Here is a 24,205-nt window from a genome sequence, read left to right as displayed (position 1 = left end):
ATAATGTGATATCTTATAACAATTGTAAGTCGCCCTGGATAAGGGCGTCTGCTAAGAAATAAATAAATAATAATAATACTTTTATTTAGTGGCAGACATTTTTTTAAATTTAAATAAACATTCAGGAAGAGTCATTGTCTAAAAAACAAAACATTCTCCCAGAAGTGCAGTACACTCGGCAATTTTATTGTTCACTAATGAAACAAATACCGTTAAAAATCAAATATACAGTAAACATAATGGGCCTCTTCCAGATAAGAAAACGAGAGATCTGTGAAGAGATGGTAATACATATTAGATAAGATTTACTAGAATTGTTCTGTTAGCTATATGTACTTTAATAGGGATGCTACTGTATTTAATTAGCTGTAATCCCTTGCAGTAAGTATCTACAATAAATGCTTTGAGATCTGAGACACCGTTGCCGTGTTTCTTTACAGTTTGGATAAGCTATTAGACTCTGGTCTGTACACAGGCGAGGTGACAGAACTAATAGGAACTCCAGGCAGTGGAAAGACCCAGGTAGGAATACAAAATAATACAGAAGAAATTGACCTATTAAAGGAAATCTACATTTTGTTAAAGCGATCAATTGTAGCTCCCAAAATAACTCCCTAACTCTTACAGGTTGAGCACTTCCATTTGTTATGCAAGTCTCAAATGTCCAGTTTTGAAACCTGTACTTCTATTTTAAAACATGATATCTGGTAGTACTTTAGGTTAAAGAAATCTGTTAGCAAGCCATGCTTTCATATAGTGTTGCACTTGATTGGTCATTTCAACTGGAATTGTCCCCAACCCAATCACTGGCTTCTTTCCTGTCTTAAACCAATCAGCTGCTTCCTCTAATGACTGACATGCTTTCAGCCAGTAACACAACCCAGAGACACTGCTGAGGTGACATGACCCAGGCAGTGCAACCATAACCAGAGAATAAAGCATAGGAACGAGAGCTTCCTTTAATATAAAGTAGTACCAGATATCATGTTTTAAAATGGAAATACATGTGAGCTGTGACATGTGTTTCTGTCAAAACTATACATTTGAGACCTATTTAGCTAATGGTGGTGCAAAACAGGTAAGATTTATGACATTATTTTGTTAGCTGTACTTCAATATTTAAAGAATAAGCTGAGTGCTTCTAGGAAAAACAATTCTGAACGTTAGGTTTCTTTAGACAATTAATGTATTTTTAAAAATACATATTTCTCCAGAAAAAAAAAAAAAAATTCTAAATGTTTGCCATTCATTTTCTTTCAAAGAACTCCGACTCCCAGAAGCTAGACATGTTGGCTCACATTTGAGTACCAATCACTGCTTTTCCAATGATTGATGTATTTTTAATGTCGAGTTAGTCCCTGCATGCGACCTCTCAAAGTTGTAGCATTGAAGTATCTGCAAGAGCATTCAATAAATATTCTTCACTAACAGCTTAAAATAAATGACCATTACAAGCATCAAATTCACTGTTACCATAATGTGTGTGTTTTTCATTATTATTATATATTATTTTGTTAGCAATTATTTTGTACTTTAACCGTTTCCCCTCTTCAGGTCTGCCTCGGTGTGGCTGTAAGTGTCGCCTGTGATCTGAAGAGGAATGTTCTATATATCGACTCAACAGGGGGTTTGTCTGCCTCCCACCTGCTCCAGATGGTACAGTCCAAGGCCTGCAAAATGGAAGAACATGTTAGTGTTAATGTACCTAAAACATCACTTAAAAATTATAATTTGATAAATCTTAGCTGTCATGTAGTTCCATTTAGGTCTCAGTTTTGAAAGAAACACGTTATCTGGTAGTAGACTAGGTTTGTATGTGTTTGGTTGCCTTGTCTTCCAGGAAATCTGTTGCTGCTACACTTCCTGGGTCATTTCACCTCATTATGGTCTTTCTGGGTTATCTTGCTGGCTGAAAAGCAGCCATTAGGGGAAGCAACTGATAGGAAAGTAGCTCCTGAAAGGCTGGTGATAATGTAACTGAAAGCAAAGCCTGCAGACCATTAAAAATGAAAACACATGTTTGCTAAAGGCTTCTGAAGTGTCTGTGTCTGTGTGTGTTAGGCCCCTAAACTGCAGTTCTGTCCTCTTTCCAGATGGAGGCGCTGCGCAGGATCCAGGTGAGACAAGTTTTCAGCGTCTTCTCCCTGTTCGAAGCTCAGCAGGACCTCCGGAGCAGTGGCTTTCATCAGGTAGGGAAGAACGGGAGAGGCATGAGTAGACTGTTCATTCAGCCTTCCAGAGTAATCAAGAGAGACAGAATATATCAGGAGAACATGTCCCATGCCAGTGTGATGCCAAATCTAATTGGGTAGACGTATGTATGTACAGGAACTTATTTTTAGGCTCAGCTCACTGCTACCACCCCCGTGCTGACTCGGGAGCGGTGAAGATGAACACACGCTGTCCTCCGAAGCGTGTGCCGCCAGCCGACCACTTCTTTTCACACTGCAGACTCACCATGCAGCCACCCAAGACCTACAGTGTCGGAGGACAATGCAGCTCAGGACAGCTTACAGGAAAGCCCGCAGGTACCCGGCCAGACTACAGGGGTCGCTGGTGTGCAGTGAGTCGAGGACACACTGTCCAACCTAAGCCCTCCCCCCAAGGCGGCGCTCGGCCAGTTGTGTGCCACCCCCTGGGTACTCCTGTCCACGGTCGGTAATGGAATAGCCTGGGCTCGAACCAGCGAGGTCCAGGCTATACGGCGCATCCTGCACTCCATCCGGAGCGCCTTTACCAGATGTGCCACTCGGGAGCCAGGAACTAACTTCTACCTAACCCTAACCCTAGATTCTTATACTCTCAATAACTTCATAACCGATCTCCTCCTAATGGCTGATGAGTTAATTAATAATACTGACATCAGCATAAGGCAATTACTTACCTCTCCACTACAGAGCTTCCTCTTTAGTTGAATGGTAAGACGTTCGTCTTTGTGGTTCACATCCTGACCTTGCCTATCCAAGCCAAGCCATTACAGTGGTGCCCAAAGGGAATGAATCCTGCCCCCTGTGGTTGAAACAGGTATTAATATCGGTGTTCTTTGCATTATAAGCTACAGCATGTATACTGGCTTGAGAGACACGTGATTCTCTCTAAAGTCGCTCTGGATCCTGGGGCACAGCGAGTGGTTGCTGTGACGAGCCCAACGTTGAACCTCCCTGAGGCTCGGTGGACTTGTGTTTACACTCGAGGACGAGCTTTGATTAAGAGGGGGAGAATGGAATTGATCTCCTCCCAGCGGCTGATGAGTTAATAATACTGACCTGCTGTATATACTGATAAGCCATGGTAATGGATCTCCTTCCAGCAGCTGATGAGTTAATAATACTGACCTACTGTATATACTGATAAGCCATGGTAATGGATTTCCTCCCAGCGGCTGATGAGTTAATAATACTGACCTACTGTATATACTGATAAGCCATTGTAATGGATCTCCTCCCAGCGGCTGACGAGTTGATAATACTGACATCAGTATAAGACACATGCTTACTCCTCGACTACAGAGCTTGAATGGCAAGACGTTCATGTTTGAACTGTATGGTTTACAGTTTGTGTCCAGCCCTTGCCTTTCCAATGCAATTGAATGGGCTGAGATGCCAGGCGTTTGTGCTAACGAAGAATAGTTTCATCACAATTCCATATCTGTGGCAGGTGTGCAGCAATGGCAGTGTAATCGTAACAGGTGATGTATGTGTTGCAGGTGGCTGGTGGCAGTGGCTCTGTTAAGGTGGTCATTGTGGATTCGGTGGCGGCTGTTCTCTCCCCCATCATAGGAAGCAGGCAGACAGAAGGTGGGCCCTCCATTGACCTTCTCAAAGAGGTCTCCCCTTTCCAGTCTCTCCCAATGCTCCAGGCCTGGTCAGAAATCTATTGCTTAGTGTGGTGTCTTTCGTTAAAGTGTATATAGATTTACTGGAATGATTTTGTTAGTACCATATAGGTTACCATGTAGGCATTCTATAATCACGTGGCACTGTTATGGTGAAATCTAAGTAAAAACACACTGATAAAATATAGCTTTCAGATGAGATATCAACGTTTTTCAATACATTTCCCTAGTTTACTATGATTTGCCATTTTTTGTATATGCTTTACCATACCTCTCTGAGGTTTACTATGCTTTATATTAGCAGGATACTTTTGATGAAACTGTAAGTGGCTATTTCCTGTGAAAAGGCAAAGAAAATGTAAACTTCCTTTAGACTTAAGTAGTAAAGATCTCATGTTTTAAACTTAGTTTATTTTGCAATTTTGAGACCTGCTTAGTTAATAGAAGTTCAAAATAGGTAAGATTTATGACATTATTTTGTTGGCTGCACTTCACTATTCTGCACAATTTCTTGGCCTCAGATGCTGTGGTTTTGTTTTGCAGGTCTGTCTCTGATGATGCAGTTAGCTGGTGAGCTGAGAACGATGGCCAGGGATCTTGGAGTTGCTGTGCTGGTGAGCGATTATCAACTATTCCCAGATATAAGAAAATACAGGAACATTTACCAGCATGAAGAGGCCATTTGGCCCAACTATGCTTGTCTGCTTCCTAGTAACTGGTTGATCTCAAGCCATGCTTTCAGTCTGTCTAGCACTTCCTGGATCATTTCACCTCGAGTGTGAAATTGTCCCCACCCCTTTACTGGCATCTTTCGTGTCAATAACCAGTCAGCTGTCTTCCCATTTGACTGACATGCTTTTAGTCAGTAACATGACCCAGAAGACACAGCTGTGGGGACCCAGGAAGTGCAAACAGATAACCCAATAATAAGGCAAAGGAAGCTCTTAGTTTCTATAACCTTAAGTAGTACCAGTTGTTTTAAAATGAAAATATGTTTGCTATACCAAAACTGTACATTGAGACCTGTGTAGCTAATGCAATTAACTTAAGTAGAACTTTGAAATTGACTCCTATTTTCTGCGCTTGCTGGGGGTTTTGGCCAGGTGACAAATCACATGACGCGAGATGGAAATTGGGCGGTCAAAGCCGGTCTGGGGCGGTCCTGGAGTCACGTTTCTCAAACCCGAGTCCTGCTTCAGCGTGTTGAGAGGGAAGGGGCCAAACCCAGCGGCCTCCGCACTGCTACTCTGGTCAAATCATCTCGACAGGTACTAGTGAAAAAGACTTGTAGTCGAAACGTTTGTCATTGAATTGAAGTTTAGTTTTAAATTCAGCTCCACTGACTGTACAGATGCCCCACTGTATAGTAATGCTGTTGTCTGTTCCAGCCTTCACAGATTTCACAGGAGTTTGACTTGGGGGCCTGCAACCAACCTCAAGATTTACTTCCTGCACCCAGAGAGTAAGTGCAGCAGGGAAGCATTTCTGAGCGCACATAGCAAAGAGGAAAGACACCAACCTGCATGCCAGTCTAACCTAATCCCCCCTTCACCGCCTGAGTCAGGGCTTCACATCCTTGAATACGTCTGGGTCAGTGGAGAAGACCCTGAAGAACACAGACTGGTGAAATTGGAGAAGCAAGTGTTGCCTTGGCCCTCCCAATACAGTAGATAACAGTGTTCTTTTACCTTTTGACTTGTGAACTTCAGAGACTGTTGTGTCTAGTATCTTTAGATTTGACAAGGTATCCAATCTGAGCAGGGTGGAATTCGGGTGTGAATTGACAGCAAATGCAAAAACGTTATAAGTTGCAGAAGTCAGAAACATCTAGGGTGCAAGCAGCCTTATAAAAGTTTCCAAAGTAAAAGCACAGCACAGTGTAATAAAGCACAGTGAAAGCCCAGACAGGTATGGTAAAGAATATTAAAAAACATGGCAAACCAGGGTAAACTATGGTAAATGCATAGAGTAGAAACATGGGAAAAGCATAGGGAAACTGCTGTGCAAATTTACTGTGGGTAGTATCACTAAGATAGACAGAAACCTAAAACCTTTTGAGCGAATTTGATTAAACTGTTAGTGGGTTTGTATATATTCCACATGTTGTGAATGCACAAATGTTGCTACTTTAATAAAAGTGAAAGGCACACAGTGTTCTGCACAGGGAATCCCTGACACACATTCCATATCTCAGAGCTGTATCTCAAGTCAGTTTTAGTCGTGATAGACAAGACAGTAGGACTGAAACGCATTGATTGAGGGTTGATAGGCGCTTGTAGAATTGTAGTTGAAACTCCATGGCCACCGGGACTTATTTACACAATCACAGTTGCGTTACAGAATCCCAGTGCTAGGGTATAGTTTCACATAAGTGATTTACTTTAAATGCAGCACAGAAACCATGACCAGAGGACACAGTTGGAAATGAAGTGGCGATAGAAGGGAAGGACACTTCTTCACAGAGTGGTGGGGGTATGGAATGGGTTACCAAGTCATGTTTTTGATGCAGAATCACGTGGCTCCTTTAAGATCCAACTTGACAACGTTTTGAGACCAATCGGCTACTAGGAACCGGATAAGCATTGATGGGCAGAATGGCCTCATTTGTTTGTAATTGTTCTTATGTTCTTATGATCGTACAAGAAATCAACTACAAAAAACAGTTAGAATGATCCTAAGAAAGTTTGCCGTACATGGTCTGTGTCTCTCCACTCGCTCAGTCCTATTAAGTAGTGGAGCTTTGCAACCCGATAGGCGGTGTCTTTACCTTGATGCAGAGCTGCTCAGATTCCTCTCCTCTCATAGCTTTGTTTAAAGTTATGAATGAAAGCTGAAATGTGTCTGATCACCACTACAGTACAAAAAGTTTGCTCTGTGCATTAGAAGTTAGACATTTACAAAGATTGCGGTCTAAAATGTAATCCTGAAAAAAAAACAATTGAGGCATATCCTGGTGGGGATAGGTTGATCAAAAGAAAGAACTTTGTAATTCCAATAGTATTTAGCATAGACATTTATTCAGAGGCATCTCGATATTTAGTAAGCAAGAGTGAGGTGAAATGGGCCACGACTTCTACATGCACACAATCATTCTGTATGTGTGATTACTTCACTACAGCAACCACTTCTCTGAAGTGTTCCCTAGTCTGGGGAGCAGGGCTTGGATCACGAGCAACAGTTTGAATCGCTGCTACAGGCTCATGACCCAGAGAGGAAGAGCAGATTACGGGCAGGACCTGGGTGGGTCTGCCAGGAAGCCATTCTTTCTGGGGTTATTGACAAGCACTTCATGCCAGATCAGCAGCTGTCTTTACACTTCCCTTCAACCAGGGTTCACTTATACTCAGAGACTGACTCATGGGCTTATATATGAATTTTTATTTAGCTGACACCTTTATCCAAAGTGACTTACAGAGGCTAGGGGGTGAACTATGCATCAACAACTGCTGCTGCAGAGTCACTTACGGTAGGAACTCGGTTTTACATCTCATCTGAAGGACGGAGCACAAGGAGGTTAAGTGACTTGCTCACGGTCACACACTTTTGAACTGGGAACCTGGTGTCAAGCCCTTTTCTTTAACCACTGGATCACCAAGCCTATATAAAATTACAGGATCAACTGCAGAAGCCTATGTGCCGATTTATGGAAGTATATTGTATATTATTATTATTATTTATTTATTAGCAGACACCCTTATCCAGGGCGACTTACAGTTACAAGATATCACATTATTTTTACGTACATTTACATTATTTTTTACACATTATTTTTTCATACAATTACCCATTTATACAGTTGGGTTTTTACTGGAGCAATCTAGGTAAAGTACCTTGCTCAAGGGTTAGGGTTAGGGTTAGGGTTACCCTAACCCACAACCCTCCGGTCAAGAGTCCAGAGCCCTAACCACTACTCCACACTGCTGCCCGTGGAGTATGTGGGGTTTGTAATTGAAAGGTCATATTGTCACATGATATGGCTGGAATGAGGATGGCTGTTCAGTCCTGGCACTGGGGGTGTGATACTAACTCAATATTGGAGAATCAGAACCAGTCAAAAAGATTGCAGGACACTACAGAACAAAGTCAAAGGGAGATTGCAAAGTCAAAAGGAGAAAACTAAAATCGCAAAGCAAAGTAAAAAGGGACTAATTTAAATGTTGTAAGAAATGTTTTCTAAATTATTATTATTTATTTATTAAAAGGTGCTAAAAAGGCATTTTTTTTTCCACAGAAAACAGAAGTAGGCTGAGTAAATGAAAGGGGAACTGTTTGCTATGAGTTAATTATTGTCAGGGTTTATTTTTCAGAAAATAACTGGAATTGCAAAACACAGGGCTGCTGGGAAATGGCCTTTCAGGGGGCTTTTATTAGGATTGTAAAAGAGCTGCAGAGAAACACGTATTCCAGTCTCTGACATGAGAGAGATGGCACACTCAGGTGTACTGCTCCTGCTTCTGGTCTGTGTGAGACTGTCACCAGGTATTTATTATTATTATTATTATTATTATTATTATTATTAATACACGTTCCCATGTGTTTAAACTACAGGATGGTACAGCCTTGTTATTTCCAGTTGTGGCTCTGCTCTTGTAAGATAGTAAGACTGCTGTGCAACTGCACTTCATAAACCTTGCCTCAGAACAGCTGCACACACCAACCGGACCAGATTTCAAATGATTTATGAGGAGGAAGACAAGATGTTTCAACAAAATGTTACAATGAAAAAAATACAAATGTAATATGTGAGATACCAGAGAAACTACAGAAGTTAAATAAATTGTTTACAGCTACATAGCAAATGAAGTGCACCCTACTGTAAACAGGCTATAGCTCCTTCCCTGGTTTTTTGTGATCAATGACTCCACTAGCGTTCTCGTGGTTTAGAAGTCACCTAAGACCCTCAAAGGAATTACAGCCTTATTATGTACAGTTGTATTATTAGTATTATTTGTAGTCCTATTAAGTATTATTACTACACTAGGAGATTCTCTGCAGAAACTACCTTGTGTTTGTTTAGAGTACAGGTGTCTAACACATGTGTCTGTGTATTTGTTCTGCATCAACAGCGTACTCCAGACTTCAGTGTTTTAGGGCAGGGGTTTGCAAAGAAAGTAAAAGAAAATAAGGATCTTGAATGTTTTAAACAGTATTATGTATTATCTCTAAACCTCTAAAACATTTAATTTGTGTTTAGCCGCTCAAAGTTTAGTATGCTATACTATACTGTAGTTTCAAAATGATCATCCACCTGAAAAACGAATGAAGGAAACACAAAAAAGTACAGAAAATGCAAGACCACCGAAAATTATAGCGAGTCCCTTGGGATCATTTTTATGTTGGCTTTAATACAAAGTTGATCATTGTTAGTTATTATAATTTTATCTTCAGGTTAATGTTTTTGATATTGCAAACATTTTAAGTGGCATGCCTGATTATGCTGAAACATGCGTGTCAAGTGTCAAGGTTTACGGTTTGTCTGCGCGAGCCTTCTATGTTCACGCAGAAATTACCACAGAAATAAAAGAGAAATGGACATCAATGAGAATTTAATTATTAAAGTCGAAAAATATAATGTTCTTTATGATGCCAGTGTCAGTGGTTATAAAGACAATACAAAGAAAGACGCCATATGGTAAGAAATAACAGAACAATTGGAAATTGATGGTATGTCTGTCTCTCTTTTTTTCCCTTAATTTTAATTAAAGTGACGGGGAGCGCCACACACTGGTTTTGTATTTCTGTAAAATTACGCTTTTTTGTTTTAATAGTGTTGACCAATAATAATAATCACATTCACACACTAACTGAAGATGTTATTAAAATTGAAAAGCAATTTTAAAAAGTATATTGTAGCATGCACTGGGGAAGGCAGCAGCAGGGCTGGTAGGTGACGTAATCACACACAAATACATAAGCCCGATATATGCTCCTCGCAACGGCTCTTTTGTACTGCGGTATCGGCTATGCTCCTTTAGTGCGAGAAGTCCCGGGTTCGCGCCCGCCCCTCCGCCTGTATGTGGATTGCCTCGCCCTGTGTGATGTGCCTGCCTGCGGGAACCGAGAACGCTCCAATATTAAACGAATTTTCGAAGTATTTAGAAATATGTGTAGTATTCTTTTTGAATGATTTACTTGTTAAACCACATCACATATAAACAATCACTGTTAAATGTCATTTTTTAGTGTGTGGTGTACCCAGACTATTTTTTAGTTTTAATTATTTTATTTCGTCTCCACAAATGGAGCAAAAGCAGGCAGAATTTTCTTTTCACGACTAGCTACAGTTTTTTTTTTGTTATGTACCCATGCTGTGTTCGTGTCGTTTGCTTCAATCCCGGTGAGCATCGCCATTAAGCCTAGGTCAGTGGCATAGCTGTCAACCATGTGTAAAATCTTGATCCTACACCAGCACCCCCGCCCGCCCTCAGCCCAAAAACCTAATCTAGTGGTCTAGGTTAAGGTTTTTCATCAATCCCAAGGTTTTTCAGAAGGGGTCTCACTGGTATGAACACTTAGGGGTTGACATGTATGCTAGAATGGGAAGTAAATGGTAACATGATAAACATTTACAGTGCAGACTATTTTGAATTATTTATAATAACTTTGCCTAATACAAAGTGAAGACGTGTATTTCCAAAGAGATTCCCACACACTGTCTTTTGATTCTGTGTAACCAGGCTTATAAATTAACAGTTTTAAGAATTAGGTCTACTGTCTGGTATCCTAAACCAGCAGTTTGTCAGTCCCAAACTGTTGTGACATAGATTATTTATTAAATAAACGGGACAAAAACATTTTTAAATCAGATTATTCTGCCAACTATGGTGCCATTCAGTAGAACAAAAATTGTAAAGGGGCACTGTGACAGGGCTGGGAGCCCTGCACATGAAAAGGGGGCAGGGCAAAGCCCTGATGTTTTTATATGTGTTGCATTTTATTGTTTGATTTAAAATGGATTGTTTATTATTTAAAGAAAATGTTTGTTTATTTTAGAACGGGGTACCCCCGCCCCTATGTATTTATAGGACAGCAAAGCCATAACGTTTGTTATTGTTTAGAAGCGTGGATAGGGAAGCCCCATCCACACAAAAACCTTGTGCAGAAGTTAATTCATTGATTAATTGTTGCTAATCGGAAGATGGTCATCTGTATAAAACCCTGCAGTTTTCTGTGTTCTGGGTGGAGCGCTTAGGAGAGAGAATGAGAGCAAGTGGAGAATCCAAGAACTAAAACGAAAGAAAAAGAAAGAGAAATAAGGATCAGTGACAGCAAATGCCCAGCCTGACCTTAGGTGTCCGAGATCTGTTTTATTTGCTCTGTGAGCAGTGTTTTCTGTTTGATCCTTTTATTTTTGTGTTGAAATAAACACAGCGCCGTCAGGCCTTTGCACCTCAGTACCTGACTGCTTGTCTGTGTGTCTCTTTGGCTTGACTTGATTTTAAAATAAATAATAATCAAATTGCTTCACCCAACAACATTTCTCTCTGCTACAGCTTTAGGAAAATCAACATTCACTACCACTGAGAAAACTTCTCTGAACATTACCATGACACCTGCTGAGATGGTGCTGGCTACTGAGAAAGAACCAGAAAACACTCAAACCACGGCATACTTCGGTCTAGAACCAACTGCTCCCACAGTAAGCCCAGCCCGAGAAAAGACTCCAGACTGGGCAGAACAGACCTCTGTTAGCACCTCTTTGAAGCTTTCCATGGAAATGAAACATCTTCAGGAACCAACACTTCATCACCCAGAGAAGTCTCAAACCACACCATCCCTCAGTCCTGAACCAGCTTCATCCACAATCAGCACAGCCCAGAAAAAGACATCAGACTGGGCAGAAGAGAGCATTAGCACCGCTGTGAAACTTTCCTTAGAAATGGAAGATCTTCAACCAGTACCTTCCACCCCCATCTCAGCTCGAGATTGGACCACCACCACATCATTAAATCTCTCCTTGACTGAAACACTGAGTGTTCCAGAACAAAACTCCCCACCGTCTTCAGTAGGACTGAATGACATCATACCGACTCATGAACCCACGCTGGCTTCCAAACCAGACTTACAGCCAACCCTGCTTAGAAGTTCTCAGCAGCCAGCAATTCAGCAGGCCTTTCTGCAGCCAAGAAGCAGAAATACTGGCGTTCAACCCAAGCCAAAAAGTGTCGCCATGCCTTTCTACAGCATTGTGCAGCAGGGTCAGTACTGTGATGACAAGGTGGGTGTGAAGGGTGGCACCATCCAGTGGCCGGAGGAGCGGAGTTCAGGGAGTGTGCTGAAGTACATCTGCCCTGTTGGTACCTATGCTTACCCTGTCAACTGGAGGGTATGTGTTCGAGGAAGATGGACCTTACTGAGGAACGCATACGGAGACACAGACACTGTGGTCACCTGTAAACGTAGGTATATAGGCTAGGTCATGAATTTCAGTGTCTTTGCAAATGCTCTCATCTGAAAAGGAGACCACCAGGGTGCTTAGTTAAATTGCATGTAGCTAACCAAATAACTCCAGTAAATCTTCTCTAACATGTGTTGCCATCACTGTGGAGATCTTGCACTGGCTTATATGAAAGAGGCACACATTATGTTACACGTATATTTTAATGGTATTTTTTACATAGCAAACAATAAAACTGGTGAACATCATTCGCATTCTTGTCCCTGCGCTTCCCATTGAAGCAACGCGGCTGACACTCCTGAGTTGCTTCTGGGAATCCTCATAGAAAAAACAATTCAGAATGCTTTGTTTTTTTAGACAATGACTTCTTGAGTGCATTTGTTTTTATATTTCTCCCAATAAAGAAAAAACAAATCTAAATCCATTTATTTTCTTTAAAAGAGCTCACAGAAGCCAGACGCATTGACTCGCTTCTGCTTTTCCTATGACTGTCTTTTCAATGGTGACTTAGTTCTTTCATCGGACTGGAAGTCAGCATTGAAGTATCTGCAAGGAGCGACTTCGATAAATATTCTTCTCTAAAAAAATAAAATGAACCTTTTCCATAATGTGTGCATTGTTCATTTAGGAAGATCTGAGACCTGAAAAACATTAAGATTTTCTGGAATTATTTTGTTAGCACTGTATTTTAGGCTCTGATCTGAGTTTGTGCTTCCCAGCGGTGACGTGTGTCAGCCCCCGTGCTCCTGAGTTCGGCGCTCTTACCCCACATCACCATGTCTTCAGATGGAATGACACCATTGACTTCTCCTGTTACTCTGGCTTTGTGCTCCTGGGATCAGCACAAAGTACCTGTCAAGTCAATGGTCACTGGAGTGGGAAACTGCCAGTCTGTGATCGCAAAGGTAGTCCAGTTATTATTATTATTATTATTATTATTATTATTATTATTATTATTATTATTATTAATAATTTATTTATTTATTTATTTATTTTTTGCATATAGCATTTTTCATATATCCGGAGAACCACTTATTCATTTGTCATGAAACTTGATATGAAATTGTTTAGTTTACGTTATTGGGAATATCAGATTTTGGAGATAGGGGGTGTCGGTCTGTCAGTATGTCACACTTGTTTCCACAGGTCTGGAGTATCACTGATTAAATTGTAATTAAGTGTTTCATTTCAAATTCTTATTCTATGATTTATACATACTGTTGATATACCTCGTGGTAATATCAGTTTGGTGAAAGCGTTGATAATACAGTAGTCTGCAGCTAAGAGAACACCACTTGAGAAGTAAGCAAAGTGTTCTCTAAGACAGAGTGAGCCACCAAACAAAATATGAATCAATAAATAAATAAATAAATAAATAAATAAATAAATTAATTAATTAATTAATTAATATGTATAACATGTCATGACACGTGCATCACCATATGAAATGAACTGAATAAGTAAAAGAAAAGCAATAGGTAAGTGTATGACAATATACTATAATAATAAAGTAACAGACAAGCTAATGTTAATAAACTGTCAAACTAAATTAACACAGCACCCCTACACATGCAGCAGCAATATACAAGACATGCACAGTGTTTAACAGAATGGTGAAGCAACTCACCAGAACTTGTGTATGATTCAGGTTTTTTTCAAGAGCTCGAACAATTTCCAACTTTCGCCATTTGTTTACATGCCATTTTGTAGCGATGAGGTGCAGGTATGGAACTCAGAATACAAATCGAGTCAATGATATGATGCCACTTCTGGAAAGATTGAATAAACCAATCAGTGTGCCTCAAGACACTCTCGTGATTATGTCACTTTTGAAAAGAGTAAACCATTTTACCGTAATTTAAGTTTGATGATGATGAGTTCTCAGGTTACAAAACAGTACTGTATCCGTTATGAACGAATCGCTATCTGTGCCAAAAAGGTGTTCTTTTAAGCAAAGTTCCTGTTCCTTTAGGCAGAGAATTTACAATGGGAAAAATCATTTTCACCACAAGGGTGTTCCGTTAGGCAAAGTGTTCTCTTAGGAGGTGTTCCTATACACGCAGACTACTGTCCCAGGATTCCTGACAATTGGTTCAATGTTCTGACAGGGTCACAGCCAATATTTCTATGTTTGTGGTCGACAATGCCCCCGGTATATTATCGTGTGTTTCACTTCCTATTCCAGATCATTTTTGCTCCAATCCTGGAGTCCCCTTTGGTGGCTCAAGATCTGGAGACTTCTTCGAAGAAGGCTCTGTGGTGAAGTACACCTGCGACAGCAAGCTGGTCCTACGAGGCTCCTCGAAGCGCAAGTGTCTGTTAACAGGCGTGTGGTCTGGAGAGGAGCCACAATGTCAGAGTATGAGAGGAACACTTTCTGTATATTGTTACAAAGATGACACTCTGATATTCACTCACAGACATTCAGCTTTGGTTCAAGCCTCCAAGCACACACTAGAAAATAAACCCTGATGCACCAAAAAAAAGTCATTCAAAACTATTCCATTTATTCACACATCACAAAACAGCCCCATGCACATCCATGTCTCAAATGTGCATTTCTGAAACATATACATATTTTAACAATATATTTTAATTTTAAAACATGATATCTGGTACTACACTAGGTTAAAGAAATCTCTGTTTGCAAGCCCTGCGTTTCACTGTCTTGCACTTACTGGGTAATTTCACTTGAGGGTGAAATTTTCCGCAGCCCTTTCTTTTTTGTGACTAACCAATCAGCTGCTCTCCCTGTTGACTGACACTGCTCTGGTGACATGACCAAGGAAGTAAAGCAGTAACAGATAGTACAGCAGTCCCTCGCTAGACAGGCATGTCGGGAGACAGACAGGTTGTCCGAAATATTGAGGTGTCCGGTTTAAAATTAAAACAAAACAAAAAAACACGTTTATAGTGTGCAGTTTATTTTAAATGTATAAATCATTATGCTGAAATAACATTCATGTATTCTCTGTACATTACATTATGTAACAATATAAATCTGTACAGTAGGCACATACAGTACAGTAGTAAAATCAAGTGAATACCTAGTGATTGAAACTAAACGATTTATTCCGTAGACTACTTCCTGTAGTATACAACCCAGCCGTGCACACAGCTCTGCAGAATGCAAACACAATAACTCAGTTCCTTTGTCACTATACTATACAGTACCTTACATATACTGCACTGCACACACACTTCACAACATTTTAGTGTACGCGTGGCTGCAGGCAAACCACAGAGCCTACCTGCTACTTTTGTTTTCTGTTGCTATGAATTCAACTTTATTTTCTTTGCAATTAAAAACCACATCTTGTGTTTCGAACAATCACTATTTTTGAAATCTTCTCGCCCGATCTAGAATTTTAGGATTGAATTTTTTAAAAAAACTATATGAACATCATGCAATCAAAGAAACTACAAAATGATCTTGCAAAAGTCTACCGGAAGCCATAATAATATAGTATTTCATGTTAGATTTAAAAATGGAAAAATACAAAATGGTATGCAATTCAATATGTTAACGTAACATTATTCAGTAGTTTTCAACTAGCAAAACTCATTCAATAAAGCAAAATTAGTTAATTGTATATGATGATGCAAAACCCATAGCTGTATGCCCTCTTTTCATCATGTACTTAATTTGAGCTTTTTAGTAGCTAACTTATCTGCTCTTCCAGTAATTTTCGTCCTGTCAGTATAACATCCTTTTGTGTCTATGTGTCTCTTTGGATCATGCAATTCACAGTGACTGAGCGTCACACTCCGTTGGATATTATTGGGGGACTGTGGCAATGTGCCCCCCCCGTGTGTATTTTTGTGTTTTATGTTGTATGTTGTGTGTGTTAATGTTGGTGTATTGTAGTTGGTACACGGGATATAATGTAGGTAATGAGCACGAGTGTTTAAAATGTATAATTGTATTTAGGCACAGGGATTGCACTTCACTTCACGTGCATTTAAAGTATTTAATATGTGAGTGCGGGGTGTCAGAACCAGGACAACAGTGCCTCCAGGACTCAAGCCAGAAAGAATCACACACAGACAGGCAGTACTCGGGTTTAAACTGAGTCGCTGCGACGCTCAGTATGTTTATTGTAAAATAAAAGGTTGAAACAGAAAACAGGACACGGCACTTGCGGCCAAAATAAATAGACAAACAAAACTGACTAACACTTAAACAAACAGTGGATGAACAGACAAACTAACACAGTGAGTCCCAGCAACTTATATTTACTTTACGTTTTATTTTCTCCTCTCAACACCCGTTCTCCACTCACTGAACACACAACCCCGAGTGAGTGCTTTGTGCATCTATATATACTGTTGTGCCGGGATTCAATTACTAATTAATTATTCACTTGAATCCCAGCACGTGAACTAATTCTGTGCAACTCTGTGCTCACATATTAAATACTTTAAATGCACGTGAAGTGAAGTGCAATCCCTATGCCTAAATACAATTATACATTTTAAACACTCGTGCTCATTACCTACATTATATCCCGTGTACCAACTACAATACACCAACATTAACACACGCAACATACAACATAAAACACAAAAATACACACAGGGGCGGGGCACATTGCCACAGGGACATACATTGTGTCTGACGTACCCAAATGTACGGCATAACGGTGTCTGTATTAGCCAGGGTCTACTGTACAAGATATGATGTTTTACAATGAAAATACAGGTTTGCTATCACATGTGCGTCTTTAAAAACTGTACATTTGAGACCTATGTAGCTAATGGAAGTGCAAAACAGGTAAGATTTATGGGAATATTTTTGTATTAAATGAAATTCAACGCCCCTGATATGTGGAATCCATATACTCATACTGTATGTGGAAGCATTCAGAATACTTAGTGTAAATATACTGATCATCTTTGTCTTCTAACAGGCTGGTATACCTTTGACAATGTAGAGGACTTGACGAAAGAAATACAAATGGTCAGATCCCAGATCTTCAAATCAGGTGAGTTCTGCTACTTGACAGCTCTTCTCTGGCCACTTCACTTATTATAAAGCGGCAGGTTACAGTCCAAAGTTCAAGACAGTTTAGCAGTAGCTGGGAGGTTCACTGGCTGACAACCATATTAAAATGTGTACTCTACAAATCAAACCAAAGTACATAAAAACAAACAAACCCATGTGAAACCAGTGAAGTCATGGCATTAAACACTGGATTTACTGGAATTATTGTGTTTACTCAAAGTCATTGCCTTCATGGTTTGGAAGAGTTGACACTGTTTGTTAGATGAACTGTGATATACAAACACTAGCTTTCTAGACCTCAAAAATGCCTTCTTGTGGTGCAAGCGGAAAGGATTGTCTGTTGCCTTATTCAAATTTTCTCTGTGTGTATCGAATGCTATGTAGGCTCATATGTGCATTTTTGCAAATATAAAGGTGATTTGTCCTACTCTGCATCTATGAGTGCCATCTTTAAACAATGTAATATTTTAACATCGATCACACCTCACAGTGCTGAACAACATACAGAACACTGAGGCCCAGACTTGGATTGCGCATGTTTTATGACCGTAAAACAGGCACTGAGGGTTCTAAATTCTGTGCACTTTAGCCCTTGATGCATATGTAATTCTGTATGTGCATATGTAATTCTGGGGTGTTTCTGAACGAAACCGCTAAAATTAGGAGGGGATTTTGCAAATTAGGTCTGTTAAATATTCTGTCTAATTTATTAAAGCTGCTGGTAATTGCGGGCCTCGTATTTGCTTGATTATTTTCAGAACTCTGAAAAGCAGGCGTTAATTTGCCACAGTCAGACAGTAGGCTATATACAAGACAAGGTGATGTGGGAGACTTGTCTGCAGCAAGAAGGAGACATTGTTTTCAAGAACAAAGAAACATTTAATAACATTTTGCAAGGAGCTCATTTTTTAACCCTTCTGATCAAGTCAGTTTGTAAATTACGGTTTATAATACCGGTACCGTTTTGTTTTGTAAACTCCAATTTTCAATACATGTTTCATAGCTTACTGTACATGACAAAACAGAAAGTCTGTAAATAGAGAATATAGAATCCTTGTAAAAAAGGTTATTGGAAGCACCTAAAAAGGTCTCCCCACAGTGGCAAAGCAAGGTTCTAACGAGAACCTTTACTTCTAGAGTGTAGGCATTATTAAAAGAACGGTGGAGGAGATTAAGAAAAGATGGAACGATATTCCGAGGCGCACAAAAGAAAAAGTCTCATATACAATGAGTGCTCATCCTCCACCGTTATTTCAGAAGTCAGGCTTATCGGTCTGTAATTACCTGGTTCGGTTTTGTCTCCCTTTTTCTGGATTGGTATTACGTTTGCAATTCTCCAATCTGTTGGTACAACCCCTGTCTCAAGAGACTGTTGCATGATCTTAGTTAGCAGTTTGTAAATAACTTATTTAATTTCTTTGAGTACTATTGGGAGGATCTCACCCGGCCCAGGGGATTTGTTTATTTTAAGAGCACCTAGTCCCTTTAACATTTCTGCCCTGTTATGCTAAAGTTATTTAAAACTGGATAGGAACAGGTCGACATGTGGGGCATGTTGTCTGTATCCTCCATTGTAAAAACTTGTGAAAAGTAATAATTTAATATATTTGCTATTTTTTTCTCTTCATCTATGATTTTGCCATTTGTATCTCTTAGACATTTTACTTCCTCCTTGAATGTTTTTTTGCTGTTGTAATATTGGAAAAACTTTTTGTAATTGGTTTTAGCCTCCTTGGCAGTGCTCATTTCTATCTCTCTCTTGGCATTTCTAACTTCCTTTTTGACTTGCATTTGCAGTTCCAAGTACTCTTTCTGTGTGCTTTGTTCTTGGTCCCTTTTAAATGCTCTGTAAAGTGTCTTTTTCTCTGTATATATTTTTTAATTGATCTATAAAACCATTTTGGCCATTTTGTTTTTTTTCACTTTTGGGATGTATTTGTTATGCGCCTCTAGTACTACATTTTTTAAAAATAGCCATCCTTTTCTGTGGATGTTTTCTCTATTTTACTCCAATTTACTTCTGTTGTCTGTTTCATTCCTTCATAGTTTTGCCTTTTTAAAATTGTAAACCTTAGCTTCAGTTGTTATTTTGGGGGTTTTAAAAAGCACTTAAAATGAGAAAATGTTGTGATCTGAGTCTGCCAACAGTTCTCTGACCTTATTCTGTCTTTGTTATTTGAAAAGACTAACTCAAGGCATGCCTCCCCTCTAGCTGGTGCCTTCACAAATTGCGTTAGGAAGCAGTCATTTGTCATTTCTACCATTTCAATTTCATCTGTTGTGCTCCCCACCGGGTTTTCCCATTTTATATGATTATTTTGCTCAGTGTATGAATTTGGTGGTCTATAGCATGCCCCTTTTATTATGCCCTTTGAATGTTTGTCCATTATTCTGACCCATATTGAATCTGCGTTGTTTTTTTCTTCCAGATTTAACACCTGTGCTTCAAGACTATTTTTGATGTAAAGCGCTACCCCTCCGTCTCTTCTGTCCTGCCTGTCTTTCCTATACAGTGTCTACCCACTAATATTATATTTGTCTCTATCACTCTCGGATAACCAAGTTTCTGTAACACCTATCACATCGTAGTTACTTGTTAGTGCAGTAGTTTCAAGTTCTAACATTTTGTTTTTGAGACTTCTAGCATTTAGATAAATACATTTAATGGCTGTCTTACCTGAGTTGTTGCCCTTGTTTTGATGTAGTCTCCCTCCCTGTTTTTTTGTTGATTTCTCCCCCCTTTCTAGTTTAAATGCTTCTGAACCTCCTTGAGGATCCTTTCTCTGAGTAGATTGGTTCCCTTTCTATTCAAGGCAAAAAAAAAAAAAAAAGTGTGGTTCTGGTTACGCGGTAAAAAAAATAGGGTAGGTAGGTAAAACATTTTTTTTTTTAATTTCCCAAATAAGCAGTGTGAGCTGGTAAAAGTGGCAGGTGATAGTTTAGTTTACACTGTCATCTTGCTTCATTCTCCCACCATCTCCCCTTTCTCCACCTCACAACTGGCTCAGTCTCATTTTGAGGGTGCATCTTCATTAATAAACTTTCCGCCTGCCTTGTTTTATGCTATAGGATACAAACGAATCATAATCTGTTCAAATTTGGTTCACAGTTTTCAATAATATCAGAGTTAGGGGTATTATGTATTGATTGATACACGTGTATACATATGCATGAGGTTTAATTACGATTAAATAATATATCCACATTTTATGTATTTGTATTTACTGTAAAGGTAGTGTATTTAAATCACATTGCCAGCACACACCTGCATAAGCCTCTTGACACTGGGCATTCAGTGGCTCAGCACTGTCAGCAACAGTGCCTGTGTTACAGGCTAATTCTCACCCCAGGCTAATTCTCACCCTGGGTGAGTTCTGTCCTAGGCTAATCCTCACCCTGTCAGACCAATTCTCACCCCAGTACTCTTCTGGGAGTGTGAACATTAGCTTGGGCCAATTCTCACCCCAGTACTCTGTACATAGCATAATCGTTTTCATTGTACGATAACTAATCTAAGCTAATCAGCAGTAGGGCATGTATTTGTGAATGTACTGCAAAAGATACGGGAAAAAATACTGATGTAGACAAAATAAGCAACGTTTATTGAACAATAATAGTGAGAACAATAATAGAACAAAAATGTTTCATACAGTATAAACCAATAATCTTGTATAGAGCAAGCCTGGACAACATGTGTTTATATATATATATATATATATATATATATATATATATATATATATATATATATATATATATATATATATATTCATGTTTGAGACCTATATAACAAATGGAAGGGCACAACAGGTAAGAATTATTTAGTTAGCTACAGCCCCTTTGAAACAGTCTAACAGTCCCTCTGCATATTCCAGAGCAGAAAACCAACGAAAGGGAACTCAACCCCCTCAGTGGCACGACTCACCACATCCTGTTCCTGCTGGATTCCTCGGTCACTGTCGGCTGGTACAACTTTCAGCGGGGGCTGGAATTCATTGACAGCACTATTGACGTGGTGGGTGAGGGGGGAGTGGCGGCTGCATTCTGTCCCTTTACAACACCTTGCTTTCTTTTGTTTGGAAAAAGAAATGACAATGATTCTGCTCTGAAGGATGCCTTTCTGCTATTTAGTATTAGGCCTCTCTCACTCTGAATGACAGATATCTGTAAAATATAATTTTAATATGTTTTTATGGTCACTGATATGCATGTAGGATGATTTTTTTTCTTTCAAAAGTGTCTGTTTATGGTCTAAACAGATCAACATACTTCTAAACTGTTTAAATGAAACACATTACTTCCTTTGCGGTATTCTGTGCTGTCCGTATTGCAGAAAAAAATGTAAACAGATTTCTGATTATTTTGATATTTTTGTATTCACACATCATAATTAAATCAACTAGGGAATTACTTTTTCAACGTTTGCCAGGAGAAAGATCATTTTCTTCTAAGCCGCAGTGTATTCAGTTCATGCTCCGTTCTTCAACAGTGCTGATACTGTGCTTGAAATGAGCGGTGTGTTGCAGCAGATATTTATAACTTAGCATCCGTTATCTAGGGTGAATTAAGTTAAACACATATGTTAGTATCTAAATTAATTATAGTATCTCAAAAGAAAATAGTATCTGCCTTTTACCAGTTAATGTAAATACATTTAATTAAAATACCAAGAACAACTTAATTCAATATATTCTTTTTATGTTCTTGTATATAGTTAATTTAATATTTTAAACAATATTCCCCATTGGCTTAATAGTGCTTAATTAACATTCTAAAATAAAATCAGACAACTCAGTTCAAAAGTAAAATTACTTTTGTTAATTTCAATGTTACAAAATTAGGTAGGTTAAAAGTATTAGCATAGGATTTTTAAATAACTAATTTTGTAATTAGTGAAGTGTGTTCAGAACATTATTAATCATATATTTGATCAGAATTTGAAATATATTCAAAACATTCAGAAAGCATTAATATATTCTATCATACTAAGAATTCCAAATATGTTCAAACAATTGATTAATTTCACATGTCATCACACACACCATTTAAACAAATGAATCCTATCATTTCTGGATGCACCATGGAAATGAAAGATTCCTCAAAGAAAAGAATTCATAAAATTAAGAGTAACCAGAAATATCCTTAATTCCGTGTCAGTCGATAGAAAAAATCTCCAGCAGCACTATTTTCATTATCCACCAGATTGTGTTTGTTACTCTATTTTTGACACAGTTAACCTCTTCAATACACAAGTGGTGTCAGTCTGTCTGTCTATGAGGGACATGTTTAGCATTTCAAAGGAATCACATCTTTTAATTGTATCACTGTTATTGTCAGGGGACAATTAAATTCCTTTGAAGCCCAAAACCCTAGCAGGAACCTCGTGATAAATCGTTGGTGTTGCTTAGAATGTAGATTCCTTATAACAGACCGTCTCCATAGTTTCAGGGCACCTGTAACTCAATCTGTGTGTAGTGTAAAGAAAAAGGAGCTCCTAATTCTTAATATTTTAAACATGTTATAAATTATGGTAACAGAGACCCACCATTAGTTGCAGGAGGGAGCGTGCTGTGGATACAAATCCTTACAAGAGATTTGTCTCTCCTGGCAAATGCTCCCGAATAAATGTATTGCCAAGCTGATTTAGAACCCATGATGTGTCATAAAAAAAAAAAAAAGTTTCAAAAGAGTTGTTTAAAAATATAAAGCTGCGATACACACAACACGGGACACAGCAAAGGTTACGTAATGCGTTTCTTGTAAACACAGCAGGGTGTTCTGTAACACTAGAGAAACTGTAGTACAATACATTGCTAGAGATTCCACAAATTCACCTTCCAGACACACTGCTGCCGTCTTCAAATACAGATGGGTTGTACAAGTTTAATAATATTATATTATCTGGTGGTCTTATTTAAATTATTTATGTATTAATTTTGTAGAATAAAATTATTTAAGAATCCTAATTATTTCTGTCTCTCACGGTCTCTGTTGCAGATCTGGACTCGCAAAGTTTTAATTCAAGTGATTTGTTATGATAACTTTAAAGCTGAAAAGATAGACGTGATGGAAAACCCCATGACAGGACGTCCAGATCCACTGGCTGACTCTACCGATTACTCAGGTTAGCTATCACCTTGCTTTTGTACTGTATGTCTAACCTCAAAGTGCATTAGTACACCAGAGTGTAACATTAACCCTCTCACCTGCAGCACAAATTAGGTTTTTCTTCAATCCATTACAGTGTTGCAGGGGGACAGGTTAATGGTTACACTCTGGTGTACTCAACGCACTTAGAGAGTAGACATGATTCTGAGAGCTACAGGGGTGCTTTGAATGTCTTTAAAAAGTCACTAGAGTGTGATAACTGAAACAGAAATGAATTATAAACAAGGCAAGTGCATTAGTTAATGTGATATTGTAATAGATTCTTAGTCTTTCAAAGGAGAGCGATGGCCAACTTGTTTTTACTGTCATATCCAGCATTGTGTGTTACAAGTGGAAAATGACTAATAGCTCCCTTCTCAAGATGGCCAAGGTGAATTGGCTGCTATGAAGATTGCTGTTATTGGTCTTGTCTTGTTTCTTTGTGGATAGGTTTCTCACAGCACTATGGAACTAATATTTACAGAGCACTGGATGCTGTACTGAAGAGTGTTCAGAGAGCACAGGCTAACCGTGTAAAATGGACCATATTTCTGATTGGTGAGTTTCACATCACAGGGTTAAATACTTGGAAACTGTAAGAGCTGAAACCCTGGGGTTATTATTACAGCTGATCTACACTAGGCATTGCTTGTATGCCACTGCCACAGATTGCTGTATTTTAAGATTATTCAGATTTTTCTACCACTTATATTTATCATGCCACTAATACAGGACTCTGATAGATGTTTTCAAGATAATAATAATAATAAGGGATTATTCACATTGCCGCTCAGGTCCGCTGAGGACTGTCTTCAAAGAA

The 24,205-nt window shown here is 39.0% G+C and overlaps 1 protein-coding gene across 11 annotated transcripts in view; it reads left to right on the top strand.

The window, feature by feature from the left end:
- LOC117430318 (DNA repair protein RAD51 homolog 4-like) overlaps positions 1-24,205 on the top strand; it is a 45,505-nt gene that overhangs the window by 5,197 nt on the left and 16,103 nt on the right. For 4 of the 11 annotated variants that reach the window (XR_009308965.1, XM_059001303.1, XM_059001306.1 and 1 more), the window contains exons 1-11: positions 3,736-3,797; positions 4,379-4,449; positions 4,939-5,103; positions 5,224-5,297; positions 11,329-12,234; positions 12,953-13,138; positions 14,419-14,592; positions 17,144-17,218; positions 21,114-21,253; positions 23,236-23,362; positions 23,836-23,943. Coding sequence is in view for 9 of the 11 variants with exons in the window: in XM_059001303.1 (XP_058857286.1) it covers positions 4,961-5,103; positions 5,224-5,297; positions 11,329-12,234; positions 12,953-13,138; positions 14,419-14,592; positions 17,144-17,218; positions 21,114-21,253; positions 23,236-23,362; positions 23,836-23,943 (1,933 nt within the window). In the remaining 2 variants the exon portion in view is untranslated. Of the gene's footprint in view, positions 1-440; positions 523-1,554; positions 1,690-2,093; positions 2,190-3,706; positions 3,798-4,378; positions 4,450-4,938; positions 5,104-5,223; positions 5,298-8,142; positions 11,224-11,328; positions 12,235-12,952; positions 13,139-14,418; positions 14,593-17,143; positions 17,219-21,113; positions 21,254-23,235; positions 23,363-23,835; positions 23,944-24,205 lie in introns of those variants that run through there. The other 7 variants (XM_034050248.3, XM_059001309.1, XR_004548554.3 and 4 more) reach the window with 6 other exon arrangements.

The sequence above is a fragment of the Acipenser ruthenus genome, chromosome 26, assembly GCF_902713425.1.
Source record: "Acipenser ruthenus chromosome 26, fAciRut3.2 maternal haplotype, whole genome shotgun sequence".
NCBI classification, from domain to species: Eukaryota; Metazoa; Chordata; class Actinopteri; order Acipenseriformes; family Acipenseridae; genus Acipenser; species Acipenser ruthenus.
This window is presented reverse-complemented; position numbering and strand designations above follow the sequence as displayed.